At 43.4% G+C, this 20,795-nt stretch overlaps 1 protein-coding gene across 2 annotated transcripts in view; it reads left to right on the top strand.

Annotated features, from left to right (window-relative positions):
• The window catches only part of arhgap29a (Rho GTPase activating protein 29a), a 47,345-nt gene that overhangs the window by 802 nt on the left and 25,748 nt on the right, over positions 1 to 20,795 (top strand). For both annotated transcript variants that reach the window (XM_061064985.1, XM_061064984.1), the window contains exon 2: positions 467 to 869. In XM_061064985.1, coding sequence (XP_060920968.1) covers positions 566 to 869 — 304 coding nt within the window. In that variant the 5' untranslated portion in view covers positions 467 to 565. The remainder of the gene's footprint in view (positions 1 to 466; positions 870 to 20,795) is intronic.

Here is a 20,795-nt window from a genome sequence, read left to right as displayed (position 1 = left end):
AAAGTGCAAATGTGCTATTTGAATTTGTCATGTGTTTTTCTTGCATGTCCTGACTGTATGAGAAGTTGCATGTAATTCAGAGAGCAACACTTTGCTGTGTAACTAATTTGGTGGTAAATGACAGCTGGAGACAGATTTGTTCCAATAGATTATGTTGGGTTTTAATTTGTGTTATTACTGAAATTAGATAAAGAACACAAAAGACTCATTTAGTGCAAAATAAACTGCAGGATTTAGAATCCTCCCACTTTGTTCTAACAGTACTTAATGGGAGTAGTGAAGGCAGAGAGCGGCACTATCCAGGAGTCCGCCTCATTTTGTCCTGATAGACTCATTTAGATTCATTAAAGTCCATTTCAAGGATGTCAACAAAGAAACCCCAAACCATTACCAGCCTATGATAAACAGTCTCCTCTCTCTCTCTCACTCTCTCTCTCTCACTCTCTCTCTCTCTCTCTCTCTGCAGTATCCCTCCTCCCTGTAGTGGTGCAGATCTTTCCCTGAGAGCTGAAGGATAAACCATCACCAGGCCTGAGGGCCACCGGACCACCGGACCATAAAAGACATGCTGGCTGCCATGCTGCGCCAGAGCTCGGGCGGAGGAACAGGAGGTGGGGGAGGCAGCAGCAGCAGCAGTGGAACCAAACTTCCTCTGGGTATCTCCAAACTCTCCAGCACCGGCTCGGGTTCAGCGAGCCCCTCGAGCGTGGGCCCCTGGGGGCCGGGCCGGTTCTCCAAGAGCATCTCGGTGAGCTCGGACAGCCCAGATGTTGCCGCCTCGGACCCAAACTACATCATGCAGCTGGTCAGCGATGTGCGAAAGTTTGCTGATGTGCTGCTGCAACTCAAAGAAGTTTTCAACTCCAAAGGTAAGTTTGGAAAGAGTGAACGAGTTTCTGTCTCTTTCTGATGAGAGAAAATCACAACATTCTGCTCACTCTTCTTTTTTCAAGGCTTTGTTACATTCACAGAAACAGCTTCAACAACGTCTCACTTGAGCTCCATCTGCAGCTGTAAGAAAACATTCAGACGCCTCAGATTTGTGATCATGTATTAATCATAAAACAAACAAACAAACAAACGTGCAGGTCGTATTTGAACTGATACTCATCATTTCTTTACTCTAGTTGTTGCAGAAAAATGTGTGTTTGCATTTATACAAAAGCCGATCACACCTTTTTGATTGCATGGTTAAATATTTGACAGAATCAGAATACTTATCGGTCTTTAATAGTTTCACTCATTTCATGAAACTTAATTTATCACCAGATGATATCTGATCCTTATCTCTGCTGACAGCTTCAGATAGATTTTCAGTCTTACTTTAAACCAAAGCTGCAGCCTGAGAAAGAGAAAGAGAGCACTGTGTAAGATTGGACTCTGTGCAGGAGTTTGCTTGCAGTGTTTGGTGATTAAAAAAACAAAGCATGATCCCGTTTGGCGCCTCGTACTTCTGCTGTTGTTGCCTTTTAATGGACATTATTAGATTTTGACCAGCATGGATCAAAGTTTGAAAAAGTGGGATTCTGACAGAGCTCGTAGGTAACCTGTGAATGATTTGTTTTGCTCTTTGTGGATCGCAGAGTGAGTGATTCATCCCATTGTGTCGGCTTGTTTCCCACCATGTAATGACACCATGCACCCTTCAATGTGTCTCAACTCGTCTTATCTCTCGCAGTAATGATCCTCTCTCTCTCATTACGACATGTGTTCTCTCAATGAGGCCTGAACTGGTGTGAGCGCAGAGGAGAGAGTGTTGGCAGAGAGTCAGAGGAGTTTACAGCCTCGCTGTGAGCTCATGTGTACACTCTGTTGTTTCCAGCACAGTGTACACAGTCCCACGGCTGTCTACCTGTTTTCTCCTGCAGCGGCCTTGGCTGCTCGGTCACTCACCCGTCCTTATCTCACTGTTAGTTTGATTCTTGCTCTCCTGTCTGCAGAGTAGAAAACACAGACAAGCTGCAGCTAATGTGTCCCTCCTAAAACGATAATCCAGCACTTGATCACCTAGAACAAAGTTTAAATCCTGCAGGAAAAAGGTTCTTCATATTCTCATGGTTGTGAAAAGGTTTCATGCAGCAAATTCAGATTTAATTATCATTTTGCACAAGAGACGTTCTTAACCTGAGATCAGTTGTCTTCATGACACTTTGGATACTATGTGTTTTCTGTTATTTTTTTCTGTTATTTTAATGAGCGATATCAAAGAGCTGAAGCTTTAAAGAAACTTAAGACAGGTGTGAAGAAGAGGAGTGAGTCCATCAGAAGGTTGCAGGCAGACTCCTGCACACAGTCTAAATCACACAAATATCATGATCCAACGTTTTAGCACACGGTCAACGATTTAGACCGTGTGCAGAAGTTTCCCTCACATTTTTGTTCCTTAAAACCAAGAAAGTCTCTAAAATTGGGCGCCTAGGACTTCATTTTTTGGTTGCCATGGTATTGAAAAAGGAGTCTTCATGGTTTGATTTTTACTAGAATCATAACAAAAGCATGACCTAAATGTTTGAGCCAACGAGGACTAAACTCTAGAGATGCACCGACTGGCAGATTCTGACACTGAGTTTGTTTCACGACTTCTTCTGGTATCAGACTTCCACAATGCAACATGTGAAAACGACAGCTGACTTCATCTGTCCAGTGAAAATCCTCTTCTCTGAATCAGTAGTTCGGTGTTCTAGATGTCGGCTTTGAACTGATTTAGCACGACAATGAATCCTCTACAGACATCGGCTCATGCCACATCGTTTGCAGATGTCTGTCAGCGGGGTCGATGTTGGACGATAAAGATGTTGAACTGATGCTACTGAACACTAAGGATGAATGTATTTACAGGCTCGTGCTGGAATAGAAAACCTCTTGATGGATTTGACTCAAACCATTGTGCAGAGTCTGCATGAAGTCTGCATGCCTCTCTCAGAATGTGCTCGCTTGATTTTCGGTGAAGCACTTCACAGAGAATCGTGTTGTCGAAGGACAAAAAATATATTTTTCTTTTTTCTTTTATTTACTTATTTTTTATTTTACAGGGACATTGCATATTAATAAACATTTCTGTAAATATGACAGAGTTAGCCAAAAGGCAAATTTTCATCTGTTGTCCCTGGCCAGATTTGATAAAAGGCTCCCTAAAAAAACCCAATTTCAAACATCGCTAAAAGCTACAAAAATAGAAATATCATGACAGTAATGAAGCAGACAGGTGAGTAGCCACAGGTGAAAATACATAAACCATGCAGGATACACATAAAGCAGCATTTGGTTAATATAAAAAATGTATGGACAGACATGGAGCAGCATTGAGCAGACATAACACTGTACCAAAAAAAACCCACAACATGTAACACTATATACAACGAACACGTACAAATTCTAAGATGAGTTAAAAAAACTCATTTATTTTAGAAACTCGACTGAATCCACATTGAAGAACTGCAGCAGCTTTCATAGCGAGCTCCCGTTGAGCCTCATATTAACAGACTTCCCTTCATCAGTGATGAGACGGATCATTTAGAACCTCGGGGCTGAGGCAAACACTCCTCTCTGTGCACATGTGGGTGGTTGTTACATTCCTCACTTGTTATGTTTTGCTTTTTGGATCAGACCCAGATTGGTTCATCCCAGACCTGCTGAGGACGGTCTGAATAAGATGAGCTGTGGAATCACAGGCAGGTTTTGTGTGTGTGTCTGCAGAGGTCAGGAAGGTGCTTGACCCCGGCTGGACGTGTGGGCATTATGCAGAGTGAGACTTTGCAGAGGACACTTTTGAAGCCTGAGAGACTTTTCAGTGAGCTGTCAGCGTGTCTGGGATCAAAGCAGGAGATCCACGTCTGCAGCTCTCTGAAGCAGGAGAGAAATACACCTCCAGCTTTTGTGGCTGTTTATTTCTCTGTCCTCATCACAGATTCAAGGTGGTCGCTTTGATATCACTTAAAGTTGAGCTGTCACTATAGACATTCTGCCCTCGCCGCTCGTCTTTAAGAAACCGGTTTAGAATTATAATATGTGTCTTTCCTCTACACACACAGAGCAAAACATCCGAACAACAAATAGACTTCAAAACAAACTCCTCAGCTCCACGTCCAGTAATCAGGCTGAGTCCTGCCAATGTCGTCACGGAGATGCCAACACGTGATTGTAACGCGCAGTATTCCCATTAGAGGCTTATTTTGGATAAATACAGGAAAGGGCCGATTTGGGAGAATAGGCTGATTAGTATGAAGAAAACAGACCTCAGCACGATTTAGGAGAGAAGCAAAGAGACCATTGTGTCAAACCCAAAGACAAAGCTTGTTTTTTAAACCCAGGGTCCTGTCTTTTATTCAAGATATTCTGGGGTCTAAATGAAAGTTTAGATATTAAATTATGTTCCAATGGAAGGTTTGAAACCCCCGTGTGATGGCTGCACACCTCGTCCGATCAAAGTGTGTCCCCTAATCGTTGTTGTATTAGTCCCTGACAGGCTCCGGTTGTTGTTCTAAGTGTGTGACATCATCACCGAGAGGATCTCTACAGAGAGGGACCTTTATGTCACAGAGGAAGATGATTCCTTACACCAGGAATCAGCTGTTTGTGTCGCCTTTTCTAATCTCACCAAACCCTGTTGACAAAAACAGTCATTTTATCTTAAAGAAAACTAAAGCCTGTAGTCTGTTGTTGTCCAGACCTGGTACTCCTTTGTCCCTCCCTCTAACCTTTAAAACACAACATTCACTCAAACAGGCCAACCCTTTGGATAGTGGATAGAGTCAGAATCCGAGAGAGCGTGTGGAGAATGACATGCGGGAAAGGAGCCACAGGTCAGATTCGAACCTAGGCTGCCCGCTTCAAGGACTATAGCCTCCACACATGGGGCACTAACCACTTGTCCACCAGCGCCCCTCAAACGAGCGAAACTCAATGAGGCCGCAGGAGACCAGCAGCTCCAGCGCTGTGAGGTAAAATAACTGTTTTTTCAAATGGAGTCCGGTAGCTCTGCAAATATCGCTAAAAGACGGGTTTAAAAAAATCTACTCACAAAAATGAGGTCTATCTCTGCAGGGATCCTTTCTGTAATGTTTTTCAGACACTTGGAATAACAGTGTGAGCCTGTCAAGGACTAAAACAAGAACTCGTAGTGTCATATCTGCAGGATTATAGTGCAGCCATTACAGCCCAGTTCACTGCTGCAGGCTGAAGAACCAAGTTTTAAAAACAGCAGAGATTAAGATTAGGATGATTACGTGACATGACGCTCTTCTCTTGTTGTCAATAAACTTCTTCAAAGTGTGATTGTTGAGACGTGTCGCTCTGAGGCTTCAGTAACAGATAGTTGGGAGGCAGTGACTTGTGCTGTGATTGGATGTGATTTACCCCCCCCCCCCCTCTAATTTATGGCCGTATTGTCTCTGCAGAGCTTCACAATAGTTCAAACCTCTCATTAAGCCGCGCTGCTCACTGAAACCTCCGTGAACCCTCCTCCACAATATTCAGCTCCACTGCAACACCGCCTGCATTCACAGTCAACGACGTGAGTCTGACACCCATTGTCCCGGGACCAGTCTCCAGACTAGCACGCTGCTGCTAACTGGCAGCCTGAGCAGAAATGATACTTTCCCAAGTCCGGAATAGCTGCAGCCTGTGGGAGTGGTCCCTGGGGGGGGGGGGGGGGGGGGGGGGGGGGCGTTCTTCAGCCAACTCCATTAAGAATGTTTTTAAAGAAGTTTGTTTTCCTCCCAATGCACATCATCCTTAAATGGTAATTACAGAGCGGCTGCTGTTCAGCTGTGGCAGAGTCGATGACGCACGACTCAATCTTGTTTTTTACACTAGAAGCCTGAGAAGAAACTGCTGATGTGCCTCTCCTCAGTCCGCATACGGATATTCGTCTTTAAGGTCGTGACTCGTGACCGTGTGCACCGGGCACTTTGTGAAGGACGTAATTGGAGGGGATTATAATTTGGAAGGTGGGTCTTAGCAGGGGTCACAGAGGACGTTTGGAGCCCAGACGAGCTGTGTCCTTTGTGTTTGTGAAGCCTCATGAAGCCCCTTCATCATAAGATTAGTGTAACAAACATTTGGTTACGCTGCTTTGGAGTCGATCGTTTGTGCATCTTGTCATCTGTTCGAGGCTCTTGAGGGTGTTTTTGTTGAGGCTGCCTGTGTGACTGGGACAGGTGTGTCATCAGGTGTTTTCACACTTCAAGCCGGCCGAGCAGAATGATGGCCTACCTCTCTGCGTCAGCTGCTGGAGAAGGAGAACTGCACGAGCAGGATATTTCCTGAGCTGATCTGAGGAGAGCGAGGTGATACAGGAGGGGAGGGGCTTCAGGCAATTAACTCCTAATGTGTGTGTTTGATATGTGCAGAAGATTGACCTTTACTCAGTTTGATTCTTTCCTTTTAAAAACGTGTTGATGTTATTTTTAAAAGTAGACCTGGAGCATCTTTCTTGTTCAAATAACTCCCGGTTATTCTTTGTTCATTTGCATCCTCCGTCTTTGTTTTCCTCACGTGTGCTCATTGCTTTTGCACGAACACATTCATCGCCCTCACTCTGACACTTTGCTTAACGTGCATCTTTAAAGTGAATCAAATCTCACTACACAGCCACTTCTCTCACCGTCTGTCACATCCTCTCCTTCACTGACTCACATTCCCTCCATACCAAGAGAACAAACACTCTGTGTCGTCTAAATCAGCACTTATTAAACGTCTGCTGACAGCTCCACTATGGTTTGTGTGGCAGTATGTTCCTGCAGCCTGCAGCCAGAGATCAGGTTGGAAAAAGCGACAAAGTATTCTTTAACATGTACAATCAAAGTGCATTAAAAGAGTTAGATTTTACAACATTACAGGAAGCGTCCCAGCAGAACAGAAACAGCTGTTCCCTCGCTCTCTGTAAAGCCACCAGACTCTTTAAAAAAACAGTAACTTTACCATGCAGCAGGAGACAGCTCTCCCTGCTTTAACTGTTGACTCTTTTCTCTCGTGTGTTTATTTCACATTGTTTGGACCTCAACTAAACATTTTTATCACCAAAGACACAAAATAACCATCGAATGCAGGAAACAGTCGACGAGCTCCTCCCATGTTCTGTACGGTTTTTTAAATGGACAATTTTTTAAATGACAGTTTTTTAAATGGAGTCTGGTGGCTTTAGAAGAGCTCGTTGTCACAGCTCATTCAGCTTGAAAACATCATCTTCCTCTTTGACAAAACAGTCTATCTTGTCTTTAATGTTGTCAGAAATTTAGAATAACAGTCGGAGACACAAACAACAATTTTTAGTCATTTCACTCCTGCACAAAACTCCTGAAAACTTCCTGTTATTTCCAGGTGGAGCGTCATGTGTGAACACAAACAGCTGAATGTTTCTCCTCCAGCCTCCTCGTATTTATTCTGCAGAAAGTCAGAGTGAGCTGATGTGAGAACACAGCAGGATATAATCAGGAGAATTCACCTGGAGTCAGTGGGAGGGGGTGGTGACCTTTATTCCCTGTGATCACTGAACGACCACAGACTGTCTGCACGTCACCTCTACTATCTCTGTGCTCTAATGAACCTGCTGCTGCATGTTTCCTGTTCTCCAGTATGTTCTTCTCCTCTGTCCCCAGTTCCACGAAGTCATCCTGCTAATGAAAATAAATATTGCTCAATCATTCATTCTTGGAATCATTGTGGCACATTAAGTACGCATGAAAGACAGTCCGAGTTCTTTTACCATTAGTCACATGTTTAATTTAGGATTGTATGACTCTTAAGCCCCGCCCCCTTTCTGTGTGAAGTGTCCTCGGTTAATTAGTGTGGAGTTTGAAGACTGAGCTCATACTGAGCGGGTGACTCTGTGCTTCAATGATTAACAGGATCCTACCAAAAAGGTCCTCAGGTGTTGTGTAACGCTGAGTGTCACTGAGGTACGATCCTACTAAAAATTAATCTAAATCTCTTCTGACTCCATGGCACAAAAATAGAAGTCTTGGGCACCCGATGTTTGTACGTTTCTTGAGTTAATGAGCAATGATTGCAGGGAAACTCCTGCACACTGTCTTGTTTGCACAATTGATAGATTCATTCCTCTCCCGATCACCTGACTTATGAAACAATGTTTTAAAAAAAGAAGCTCGGGCACCTTAAAGGCATAGTATGTCAATTCCACCACCAGGGGGCTCTTAATCAAAACAATAACAATACACAACCTTTTAGGCTGGCGGGGAATCAATTTTTTTTATGTTATTCCTCAAAACAACAGATACACAAACATCATTATTCTTAATATAGTAGACCACTCTGCGGTTTCACAGTATGGGGGTCTCTGGACATCAAGGTCATCAACATTATCAATATTTATTTTAAAGATATTTTTTGGGGGACATTTTTCTCTTTATACGCTAGGACAGCTGCAAAGAGACAGGAAATGTTGGGAGAAGAGAGAGTGGGGTTGACATGCATCAAAGAGAGAGAGAGTCTACATTTTTAGAGAGTGTGCAGGAGTTTGCAGCATTTTTTGTTAATTAGGATTTAAAAGAATTAAGTCATTATTGGGGCGTAGGACTCCTTTTTTTGTTGCCATGGTATCAAAACAGGTATGGATATCATTTTGATTTTAACGAGTATCACATGGAAGTTTAAAATTCTCGTATCCTCGGATGCAGATGGCCTAGCGGTGAGGTCAAGTAGGTCCCGGGTTCAAGTCCGACCTGCGGCTCCATTCCTGTATCTGTTTTGCCTCCAAGTATATCAAGTAGAGCCCAGGTACTAAAGGCTTATTGTTCAACTTTACCGTGCTGCTGTCTGTCCACATATTCATGCATTTAATTGAACTTGCTGTGAAGATGTGGGGAATGAGTTCCTTCTTTCCTCTCTTTGGACGGTGGCTGAGTATTCTGCCGCTGAAGCTCTGTGGGAAAGTCTTTCTGCTCCGGGTCCTCAGAGAAAGCCTAAATGCTATTTTGGTGCTTTGTATTCTAAATCACCCCTTGTTGAAATACCAGCCTAAAATTAGCCCTACTTGGGCTTTTCACAAACCATTCCCAACTTCTTAATGGCTGTAAGTGAGCGCTGTGTTTAGACAGGCGATCCCACTGGGTCCAGGATGCACTGGAAGGCTTCTCCTACCCTCCTAAAAACCGTTCCTTTTATGGTTCTTTTTACTGGAGCCATTTTTAAAGCCGCTGTAAATAACCGCAGAGAACAGGACGACCTGCCCTCTTTCTTTAAAGTGGACCCTTAAAGATGATTGGTGGTCGGCTCCCATCACCACAGTTCCCAAAGATCTCGATTTAATCATCCTGAACCCTGATCTGGATAGCCGAGCTGCCTTACGGGATTAATTACATTACCGTAATTGTTTTGGTTGATTTGAGCTTAAAGGCGCAGCTATGGCGTGCTGGGTTTTATCCCCCTGGGATTAAAGTGTGGTGTCCTGTGACATATGGACGCTCCGTTCATCCTTTTCACCTGAAGAAGCGAAACATGAAATCACTTCCTGCTCAAAGCCCCGCCAGTGTAAAATCTTATTTTTGAGGGTTGTTAAGATACAAGAATTTTAAACTATGATACTAGAGATCAGTTACCACGGCAAAAAAAAAGTCCAAGTGCAGGCACCTAAGTACACCTCTGGAAATGTTTTGGTTTTCATAAAAAAAACCCGTCACACTGGGTGGAATTTTTTGGGGAAGTTTTGGAATTTTTAAAAGGTTTTGACAAAAGTTTCAAAAAAAATCTTCAAGTTTCAAAGTTTGTTTTTACCAAAGTTAAAAATTTTGAAAGTACTGTAATTTTTCTCGTTTCAGATAATTTCTTGATCAGTTTTTGATTTCTTTTTTATAGCAGTTTCTCAAATATTGTACAGTTTTGAATTTTTTTCAGAGATATATGAAAATTCAGATACATTTTTTTGATAAAAGTTAATGTTTTTAAAATTAAATTTTTTTTTTTTTTTTACAAAAGTTTTTCAAATGTCCACGCTGTCTCCTTTTTCTTGCAGCATGTTTTGGTTAAAATCTTAACTGAACATCAGCTTTTTTTGATACTGTGGATCATTAAAATGATCTTTTAAAAACACCCTTAAGTCTGAAACATTTCAATAACCTTACTCAGTTTGTTAAATGAATGCCACGTTGTGACACCTTCACTGAGCGTCCGTGCTGACGCGTCGGCTCTTAACAGCCCGACTGCACTGGTAGATTTGCGAGTTGTTTTCGAGTTGTAACCTGAGGGAGCTCCCTCTCCGTGTGTCTCTCTCTCTTTCCTTCCCTCCGGTTGAGATTTATAGTTTGGGGCTCAGCTTGGGGCTGTCAGTGTCTGCCACACATTGAGATAAAACTCCCGCAGTACACACAAGGAGCAAAGCATTGTGGGCACTGAGGGGCTCGGCTCTTCCTTCAAACACAGCTGACGCTTTTTGTCCAGTTTGAAAGTCAAAGGAGTGTTGAATCTTAAAGTATTCTTCTCTACAACATAAGCTCAGTCTGTTCACCGTCTAACTCCGAACAAGTGTGACACATTTAACCGACACCCATGTGGTTGCGTGACCACGAGACCTCCCCTCGCCCTTTGTGGATTAAAGCTCCGAAACAAAGACGGCAAATTGATCCTCTGAATAATCTGAAGTAACCCTTGAATCTGGGGTCTCTCCCCTGCATGGGATTAGAGTCATGTGGAGTTAGGCAGGGAAGCACTCTTGTGTCGTTCTGCACTTTGAAACATTTCGAGTGCAAATGACTCGTCTCTGCCGACGCAGCAGGAACATTTCACCTTTTTGACTGTCTTGAGATGAGATTTCTTAAAAAAACAATAATCTCATTTCACAAGTACTTTTGCTCGCTGCATCGGAAGATATTTTGACAAATTACACAAATTCAGTTTGCTAAACATTTTTTGCAGTGAAGCAAAATATAAAATATGATGTTGTGTTTGTGCAGGAGTGGTCCACTGGCCTGGTTACTATAGGTGTCTGAGTCAGCTCTGCAGGGTTACATAAATAAAGGTCAGCCATAATGAACTGGTCAGCTGCTGCAGGAGACGGGTGCTTATTTTAATTTCAGCATGTCATCAAGGTAAGTAATGGTTTTAGCAAACTGTTTCCTGAAGGTTTTTTTTCTGTCTGTTCCAGCAGCACAAACACTGACTGAGTGTACTCATGGTTTAGTAAAGGGCTCCTGGACTCCCTTATCCCTGTTCTCAAAGTTCTCTGGGACCAATTAACCAACTCTTACTTCAGCGTGTGTCTTTATGCTCAGCAATCACTCCCCCAAAGTTTGCAGTGGTGTTTCTGTGCAGCTCGAGGAAGCTTTTACCAGTTTCTTGTACTTCAAGCAGAGTCAGCTGAAACTGAGGGGATTATGTTGGAGTTGGAAAGACAGTTACTCTAACTGAAATTTTCTGCATCAGGTATTTTCTTGTAACACGCTGTGTTGTTAGGGGTTCACTGAAGGTATAATTGGCCTTCCTTTCTACCAGAGCCAAACTCAGAGCATGCTCGCATGTGGCAGAGTCAGCCCCATGGTGCAGGGAGAGAGAAGGATAACCAGTAATGTGTTCGTCCAAAACCTTCTGTAATTGCCTTCTACAAACATGCACAAAACTCCGAAAAAAGATTTTCAGACATTTTCAGGGTTAGCTGCATTTTTTTAACCCGACTTTATCCAGAATGTTTCCTGCCAGCTCCCCTAGTAAATAATCCACAAGAAGTCAGGATGAGCTGATGTGTGAACGCAGCAGGAAATAAATATATGATAACATCTATGTAAGCACGGTGCAAAACGGTAAGCTTGCTTTATACCCTTTCTGCTCGCCATTTTTCCATACAAAGGCAAACAAACTGTCATCATAGGGTCACTGTGACTCTCACAGCGTGCTTTTAACATAATTTATTTTCTCCTGAGACATCAACAGGGAAAATCTCTGAGTGGGGAAGGGACATGTGTGAAACTCAAAAAGATTTCAGGGGTAGACTTTTCAGGATTGCATATGTGAAAATGGCTTAGAAACTCAGATCCCAAGTGAAAGAGTCCCTGTTTGTTGTGGAGGTAAACAAGACTTGAGTGTGAAGCATGGATAGGACCAATCAGGGTCTTGTTGGACTCAAATTAGGGTCCCATTGAAGTGCTGAGAGGACAGGGGAGGGAAGTGGACCTATTGATGTGATTGAACTTGTCAAAGCACACGAGCAACAATACCAGCATCCATTGCTTGAATCGCCTTCTCCAAACTGACTCTGGCTTCCTAGAACAAATCTTTTCAGGATCTTTCCAGCTTACAGAGTGGGAGGATGCAATTCAAGAGCCTCTAAATCTGCATATTTCATAATCAGCAATGACTAAAGAAGAGGCCCCTTTGCATTAAGCTTTACACTACCCTTGACAAGATTGGCAGGTATGGATCAGCATCGCTTCTGAAGCTCAGAGTACCTTCATATCTATGCAAACCCAAGCTTCTAATTGTGACCATGGTGAGGTACAAAACAGCGCCTTGAGCTCATAGAAAGTGTAACTTTTCCTTGACATCTGGACATGTTCTTTTACAAAAATAAAAGGTCAAAGATGGCATAAACACCCGAGATATTTGAAACCAGAAAAATGTGTTTTGTTTGTTACATCTGGTAAATCGAAATGCCTTGGAAGTTATTTGAGGTGAGTTTTCGACTCTTGCAGACATTCTTGCTCACAGAGCCTTTTCTGTCAGGATTAGGATGCACGTGAAGCTAAACAGTGTCCTCTTGTTCTCAGTGCTGCGATTGCCCCCAAACCTCAGCCCCCCTCACCTCCCAGTTCAGCCCTTTGACAGGTGTACTGAAGGGGCCCATCTTTGTACTCGTTGGACAGCTCTCTGACTCTCCGGCCTGCTGATGTCCCTTTGCACAGCTTTGAGAGCGACTGTAGTCTCTTCAGACTAATGCCCGAGCATTTTGGCTGCCAGCTAGAGGTTGCACGGTGGGGGGATTTGCAGTTTCTCTTAAAGAAAGCATAGTTGGAATGCCAACCTTCAGAGCTTTGCATCAACAGTAGGCGGCGGCTGTGGTGGTGGTGGAGATGTGGGGGGGTGTCCTGAGAGAAAGGTTGCCTGTCTTTCCTCACAGTGACAGACAGCTCCAAAGAGAAATGAAAGAGGGGGAAAAACAAAATTCTTCACTCCACACTGGGCGTCTCATTTATATGCGAAGGACTGAAGAGAGAGAAATATCCTAGGGTTTGTTGACTTGAAAGAAATCCTGGAACATTTTTCTTGTGTACCCTTGGATTTCAACACAATTGCCAATTCTTTATCAAGTGCACAAGAGTAAAAAAAAACCCAACTTTTTCAAAAGACAGGTGCGTTGGAGAGGAATGAATCCATCACTAATTGCCTGTTCAAGACGTGATGTTCACATCCCTGTGATGTCTTGCCTTCAATATGAATGTTGCAGAGGGATAATGGGGGCGAAGTGATCCCGTCTTACTTCAGTATCGCCTTCAGAGGTTGTAACAGAAGCTATAAAGGGACGAGACAGGGTCAGCGGAGCCAACGGGGGGGAACAGCACTGTGTGTGTGTGTGTGTGTGTGTGTGTGTGTGTGTGAGCATCCCTTTTAGACGTTGTTACGTAATAGCATGCTAGTTTTGGTACCAAAACATTGCCAATGTTTTCTTACAATTTTAACAGAGTGAAGGGGTTGTCCTTACCATTTTTGTTGAATAAAACCAATACCTAATATTGGGTGCCAATGGCATCTATTTTGATTGCCGTGGTACTGGAACTGATATCAATGTTCAAGTTTTACTAGAAACTTATCAAAGTTTAAAATGTTGGTATCGTGACAACCGACGTCATGTCACTCATTAGTAGTCAAACTTACAAATCAAACATTTCTTTCCTCCAGCCTCCATTGAGAATCATTTTTCATTCACTTTTAGTTTCTTGATTTAACAGCTAACAAGCCTGACAAAGGCAGAGGCCTGCAGAGAGGCCGCATAAAAGCCCCCCACCTAGGTGGAAGGTGCTGTGTGTCTAGCCTCGGGCTCTCTTTTAAAAGCCCGCTCTTTGTGTAAGCAGTCATGGGAAAAAGAGCTTCAAAGGTGAAGCAACAGGGAATGCCTCGGTGTGAGCGCAGAGGTCTGGGAAGGCAAAGTTCCCCTGCCTTTTACCAGCTGCATGTAATCTGCTAATCCGCAGAGTGGACCGCCGGTGGTCTGTCGACAGAAGTTGACCAGGGCCACTGACCACAGGAAGTACATCTGGGGGGGGGGGCTGGGCTGGGCTATCAAGGGATGTATGGGCCACCCATTGCAGTGACCCTGCCCAAGTGTTAAAGGTTAAGTGGACCCATTTTGCAAGGCACTGCTATGGTTGGGATTTTTTTTGCATTGCACATAAGTACCCAGATTATGAAAGAATGTGGCATTTCACCTTCTCCAATTAAAGAAGAATCCATTTGGACCAAACAAAGGTTATGAGTCATGCAGTGATTGATTATTGGATCCACATTTGATCAGTTGTCTTTTGAAGAGCGTCTCGCCCAACCACAGCTTTTGATTAATCCACAACTTCTTTGAAACGACGTCGACCATTTGGGTGAGTAGCTGGAATGTCCAGCTGTGGTCTGACTGAATGGGACACATTGAGAGGTTGTGATTGTCACTGCTCATTGCTAACCTGTCCAACATCCTCTTTAGCCCCCTCCGCCCTGAGCTTCCATTTGATCAGACCTCTGCAGACCCAGTTGTGACATGTTTAGTGATTTCACACTTGCTTTGTAGCAATAAGCACCCCTCTGCTCCCTCAAATGTTTTGAACCATAAATAATACATTGCTCCCATCATTTGCAATGCATGACTGAGCAGAGCTAGGGTCAGAGCGAGAGGAATGTTGCCAAGTCATTTTGTGTCGGGCCTGAGTGGAAGCTTGTGATTCAACGAGTCAAACCAGTGATGCTAAGTTGGAACAAGTGACACAATTTCCTTATGGTGCAAAGAATCAGGAGCTTTTTTTAAAGCAACAAAACCATTTCTTTAACTGATACATCTTAAACTATTTTAGACTCAAGTGTTAAAAAGTTTGAAAATCCTTGTTTTTGGTTCTTGCTTTAATTAATATCCTTTTGCTTCTAAGTCAACTTAGAGTGCAGTGAAACATTTGCATATATTAACGAAACACATGTAAAAAAAACTTAATAGACACGTATTGCTGTTGTGGCCCTTTTTATATGGTTGCTCTGCAGACGAAGATCAGTGTGCATGAATCAAAATGAATCTTGCTCTTTCCAAATCTGTAACGACATGTGTTGCATGACACCAGTAGATCCTATTGGGGGTATTTCTAATTACGATAAAGCTTCTTGGTGCAACAGGCAGTTATGAGCGGTTTAGGATGTACCCAGTAGATATTTGGATGAGAGCCAAGACTTCTGTGTGCTGTTCGTAATCTTTGCTGTTGGATTAAAAGTTTGAGAAAATTTGGAAATGAGAGACGACACCTACCACTTGGTTATTATCCACAAACATGCAGATCTCTGGTTCTAGAAATGTGTAAAAACCTAAATGGTTGTTGGATGGTAGCCATGTGGGATTTTATTTTAGCCAATTTGTTCTTCCCTCTTAATCTACTTAAGGAATGTTTATTTGCGTGCAACCAAAGCTCGTTAAAACACCAATACTACTTGACTACCAATGGAAACCAGTTGCAACTCTACCATGCAGGTTAACATTGGACCTGCATTGGAGCTTCTGCAATGTTGAGGTTTGAAATATACTGTCAGAAGTGGACTCAGCCGAGTAGTCTTAAAAGTCTTAGATTTTTCCGCAGGAGGCGACTCCATTGGTTGCTAAAAGATGTCTGCTGTGTGCGGAAGTCAGATTTATTCTCTCAGTAACCATTTTCATAATGAGTTCATAGTCCAGATCTTTAGTTTCAAGTCTTCTTCAATACAGCATGATGTTGATTTATTAAACTATGGTCCCATTGAGTACAAAATGGAAGATAAAAGCTTTAGAGCATTGTTGTCTCTGATTGCCAAGCTGCAACATGTCAACCAGGATAGAGTCGTAGCAATCTTCATCCATCCTTTCATCCAAATACGATCACTTCTGTGACTCAAAGCATCAATGATTCACAAAGTCCTCACCAGAGAATATTGTTTTTGTAACGAGGTACAAGCTCAGCAACAATATTCCCCCTAAATACTGTGTTGAGTTAACCAAGAAAGTGATGATGTTTCTAACCCACCAGCTCATCAGAACCAAATATTAACTCATCGGAGTCTCTGGCTTTATCTTTGTAAACTGTTGACCATTACTGTCAACATTTTTGATACTTCCATACTTTTTTGATACCACTCTTTTGTAGGACAGGCGCATTGGAGAGGATTCTCCTGCAAACTGGCTAAACTGCACAAATATTAAACATTACCCATTTTTGTTCAACTAGATATTCAGGAGTTTCCTTTCCATTTTTTAAAATTAAAACCAGAAATTACCCGATCGCATTTTTGTTGCTGTGGTATCGAAACACAGTTTACTAAGGACAGCACTTTGTGAACTTTTCATATCGCGCTGCAATTACGGCACGTTGCTGATGTGGTGGCGGCGCTGTAGTGTTATCTGCTAGTACTTTTTTCCGAAAATTAAAATACAAGTCGTGGTTCCCCGAATACATGTTCAGCCTGCGGAGGAAACGGGTGGTATCGAAAAGAGGTATCGTTTGATTTTCACTAAAATCGTATCAAAGTTTAAATTCTGTTATCATGACAACCCTACTACCAACAGATCATCTAAAGTAAATACTAACTAATGGGAATCTTTGGTTAAGTTTGCAAACATTAAGACGGTCAAAGAGTCTCTAGATCAGAATGTTTTGGTATTAAGTTGTCATTTTGATGTTGAATGATCCAACGCTGTGTTCATTATGGATCCCCCATCAGCCCCTCGCTCCTCAATCCCCCATCCCCGCTTCCAAACAAGAGGCAGGAATGTCGGGTTTCCATGACGCTAATGAAGTAAAAACCTGGCAATGTGTTAGTGGCAGCCTCAGAGCGGCTCCTGATCCGCGGCCTCCTTCTCATCAGGATCAGAGTCTGATCCCCCTGCAGCCTTCATTCAGCACGGCTTATTATGTGCAGGAATGTCCCCCTCTCTCTCTCCTCTTATAACCCCCACTGAAGCAGGGAAGTGGGGTGCAGGGGTAAATTTGGGACAAATCCCAAGGGAGAGTACTACCCCAAATAACACCCCCACTCACACACACCCACCACCATACCCACCCAAACTCCTCCCCTATCACTCCTCACAATCCTCCCACCGCTGACCATCACACACGGACAAAGACACATATGCACACACTCAAATCTCTCTTTCCCGTGGAAAGTGAAAAGCTGCCGTTGTGATTTATTGTTCCATAAATGCTTCATGAGGCAGGCCCATGAGGGGACCGGGCCCTCTGTTTGCTAGTGGCCCCCCGGGACAATAGTGAGTTTTCAGCACTCAAACAAATCCTCAGGCAAAACTCAGCCGCCTTCCCAGGCGAAAACAGAACCATCCCTGTAACCTGTTTGTTTTCTCCCAGTTTGGTCTGGGCTAATATTTGGGTTTTGAAACACCTTCTGTTATGCAACTTAATGCACGAGAACTTCCTTTTCAAACTCTCTTTTCTTTCCTGAACAGGACAAAGCCCCAGCTGAAACAAAATGCACTGATCAGCTGTTCCTTTATAACTGGTGGGAACTAGTCTTCTTCCCTTTGTGTCACGCCCAGAATGGCAGTTTAGGGGTTAAATAATCAGCCTCAGTACATTATCCTGTGTCCTGCTGCGCCGGTGGACGCAACCATAATGTCTGGCTAATTAGCCTCCATTTAGGACAGCCCAATAGGCCACACAGCCGCCCATTGATTGAGGATTGAAGCCCATGGAGCTTTGCAAAGGAAGACCCTGTGTCTCGTAGTCATTCAGGGTTCAGGCTCGTCCTTAATAAACCTCCAGCCTGCCCGGGCTCCACGCCTCCAGGACTCAGGATTCAGTTTCTCTGTCGATGAATGGGTGTATAGCCTGTGTAGGAAGATTTAGGCCTTTGTTTGTGTTTTGTCACTAAAAGGATAATGTCCATAAATGGGGTCTAAACTGACCGGACCAATTGACGGCTTAAGGGTTGAAGCAGCTCATTGTAAAGCGCGGTCCTTATGGAATTATTGTATGTTGGGTTCTGAGAGATCTTTGAGAACATTGGGCTCAGATAAGAGTGAACAGGAAATCTTATTTTGGAGTTTAAATCAGTTCTAATAATGTCTTTTGTTGCTTGAGTTTTCCTTTAGTTTGCTTCACAACAGCAAAGACTTCTGTCATTATAGGTCCACTCAGTAAGATGTGTAGAGAGTGAAATGATAAAGGTATCTTACTATCTGATCAGACATTAAGGAAACATGTTATGTTGAAGTGCTGGCTTCTCTGACAACAATGCAGCAGTCAGTATGTCCTCCTTCTAACTTTAGATTCTGCTCCTGAATGATCTGGATTTGTTTGGACCAGAGAAGGTAGACGGTTTTAAGGCACCCCCACACGGCCGTTTTGGACGCCCCTCGGTTTGTCAGATATGAGAGCAGTTATCAGGTCAACAGGTGTTGCAGTGATGGAAGCGGTCAAGAGAAGTGGTTCAGATAGAAGTGATTGTACTCGACCTAAAAAGCCTCTGCATGTTTCTAATAAGCTCCACGAGCAGAAACGTGCTCAAACTAGGATCAATATTGGAGATATGAGTTTTTTGAAACTGAAAAACTGACAAGTTATACTCCAATGGAAGGCTGACTTCCTGTCAGGTATTTCTCCTTTATTCAGATTATTGTAATCAGTGGTTTATTACTCTGTACTCCTCTGTACGCCCCTGTGCGTTGATTGTATAGACGTATTATTGAGTCTCAGTCTGGGGTGTGACGGTGCCAGATCTCACCACCGGCTCTTTTCCTGCCTCGTGGGGAGCTGGGCAGCCGAATAAAAGCAGGAGAAGCTTTTGTCGTCAAAAAGCACTCTGTCCCCGGCACGAGAAGGAGCCGAGCACGACATGTGATGAAGATGGATGAAAACGGTTGCCGCGGTAACGGACAGGACTCTCCAGGTCCTGCGGGGCGGCTCTTGGCAGGCTGGGAGCAGCGAGGCATGTTGGCAGAGAGAAGTTCATGTTGAGAGGAACAGTCTGTGATCTGTTGCTCGTCTTACGTAATCATGTCAGCGTGTCTGTCTGTCGGGGTTTCTCTGCTCCCTGTTTGCAGAGCAGGTTAGTTTTCTCACTCACCTGGAGTTACCTTTTGACCTTCTTCAGGTGGTATTTCTCAGCATTCTTACATCTTACATAATCACTTCAGATCTTTAACTGGATGGGAAGCGGGTCATTGTTGATTTGCAGAGTGCTGATTGGCTGCAGCTTTTAAAAGCACTGTGCACAAATCAGTGTGTTACCATCACAATTTATTTTCTTTAAAGGATTTCTTTTTGGACATTTTGGACAGGGGGCGCTGGAGTCCCATCGATGGCGGTCTCCATGCTGGAAATCCTGTCTCAGTCTAACTTTCAGTCAACCTAACGACAGACTGAGAGCTGGAGCTGAGGCGACAAACTGTTACACTGTAACTAATCATACCTATTTGTTTTTTTGAACCAGGCTGTAAACATGTTAATCTCTGCTGTAAAAACAGACTTTTTAGAATGGGTGTGTATGTGACTTCCTGTGCTTCTGCAGCCAGCCTCTAGTGGACACTCCAGGAACTGCAGGATTTTACACTTCAGCATCGGCTTCATTTGTCAACGCTGGAGGTTGCTGCTTGAGCTGAACCCGAGGACTGTAGCTTCTGTGCGTGGGATTCAGCTCTACACAAGCTTAACCAGCGCCCCATGCATGAATGTTTTTTCACTTTTGTGTTGTTTGTTTGTTTGTTGACATTTGAACAAGTTCAGCTCTAGCAGTGTAGCAGAAGAGGTGATGGTGATCTTGCTGCAGGAAATCGATGTTTGCAAAATCTTGTTTAAAAATCTCTCCAATCAAAACCCTGACAGGTGGAACAAAGCTTAGATCAGGTGCATAACCTCTGGTCTCTTCAGATCTGAACTCTAAGAAACATTTAAGGATGAAATGACATCACCGACTGAGCTATGTCGGCGCCATGCACCCATTTATTTTGATAGAAAAACAGGAAAAGTCTAACATACTGTAGGATGAAATTAGATAATATTTATATTTTTAAGTGTTGCCTGATCACGACATACTGTGCTGTGATTGGTTAATACTTCTTTGCTTTGATTGGTTCGTACTTGTTGTGGCCTCAAAGTCTGTCTTCTGGGTTTTCTCCCAGGTAGTTCTTTCATCAAGGACCAGATCTAAAGTCCAAATGAACCTTTTTGTGATCACTCAAACCATCATCTTTTTTCAAACCTGTGTTTATTTTTAGGGTAAGTCACCAAACCACGTGGTAAGGTTCAGGAAAACAAACATGTTGTGTGTTGAAATATCAGGACATGAGCAGTGGCCTCTGGAGTAAAAGTTCTGTGTCCTGCTCAGATCGATTGTAGTCACAGCACTTTAGGGCAGGACTGGCTGCAACTGGGGGGGGAATCAGCATTTCTGACACTGAGAAATGGCGTTAGAGTCAAAGTGAACTTGTCACCTGCTGCTCAGTTGGCTGGATTTCCGGGTCAGAGCCTCAGCAAGCATTGTGGCGGTGGACACACAGACCGTGAGCTGTTCGCCGCGCTGGCGGCTCTGTTTGTCCCGCTCCAAAAAAGAGGGCTAATGAATAAAAGACAAAGTAGGAGACCGCTAAAGTCATTCTGATCCCCTCTTCCATGAGCGGGTAATCC

The sequence above is a fragment of the Labrus mixtus genome, chromosome 19 (genome assembly GCF_963584025.1).
Source record: "Labrus mixtus chromosome 19, fLabMix1.1, whole genome shotgun sequence".
NCBI lineage: Eukaryota > Metazoa > Chordata > Actinopteri > Labriformes > Labridae > Labrus > Labrus mixtus.
The sequence above is the reverse complement of the archived record's forward strand: the minus strand, read 5'-3'. Positions and strand labels throughout refer to the sequence as shown.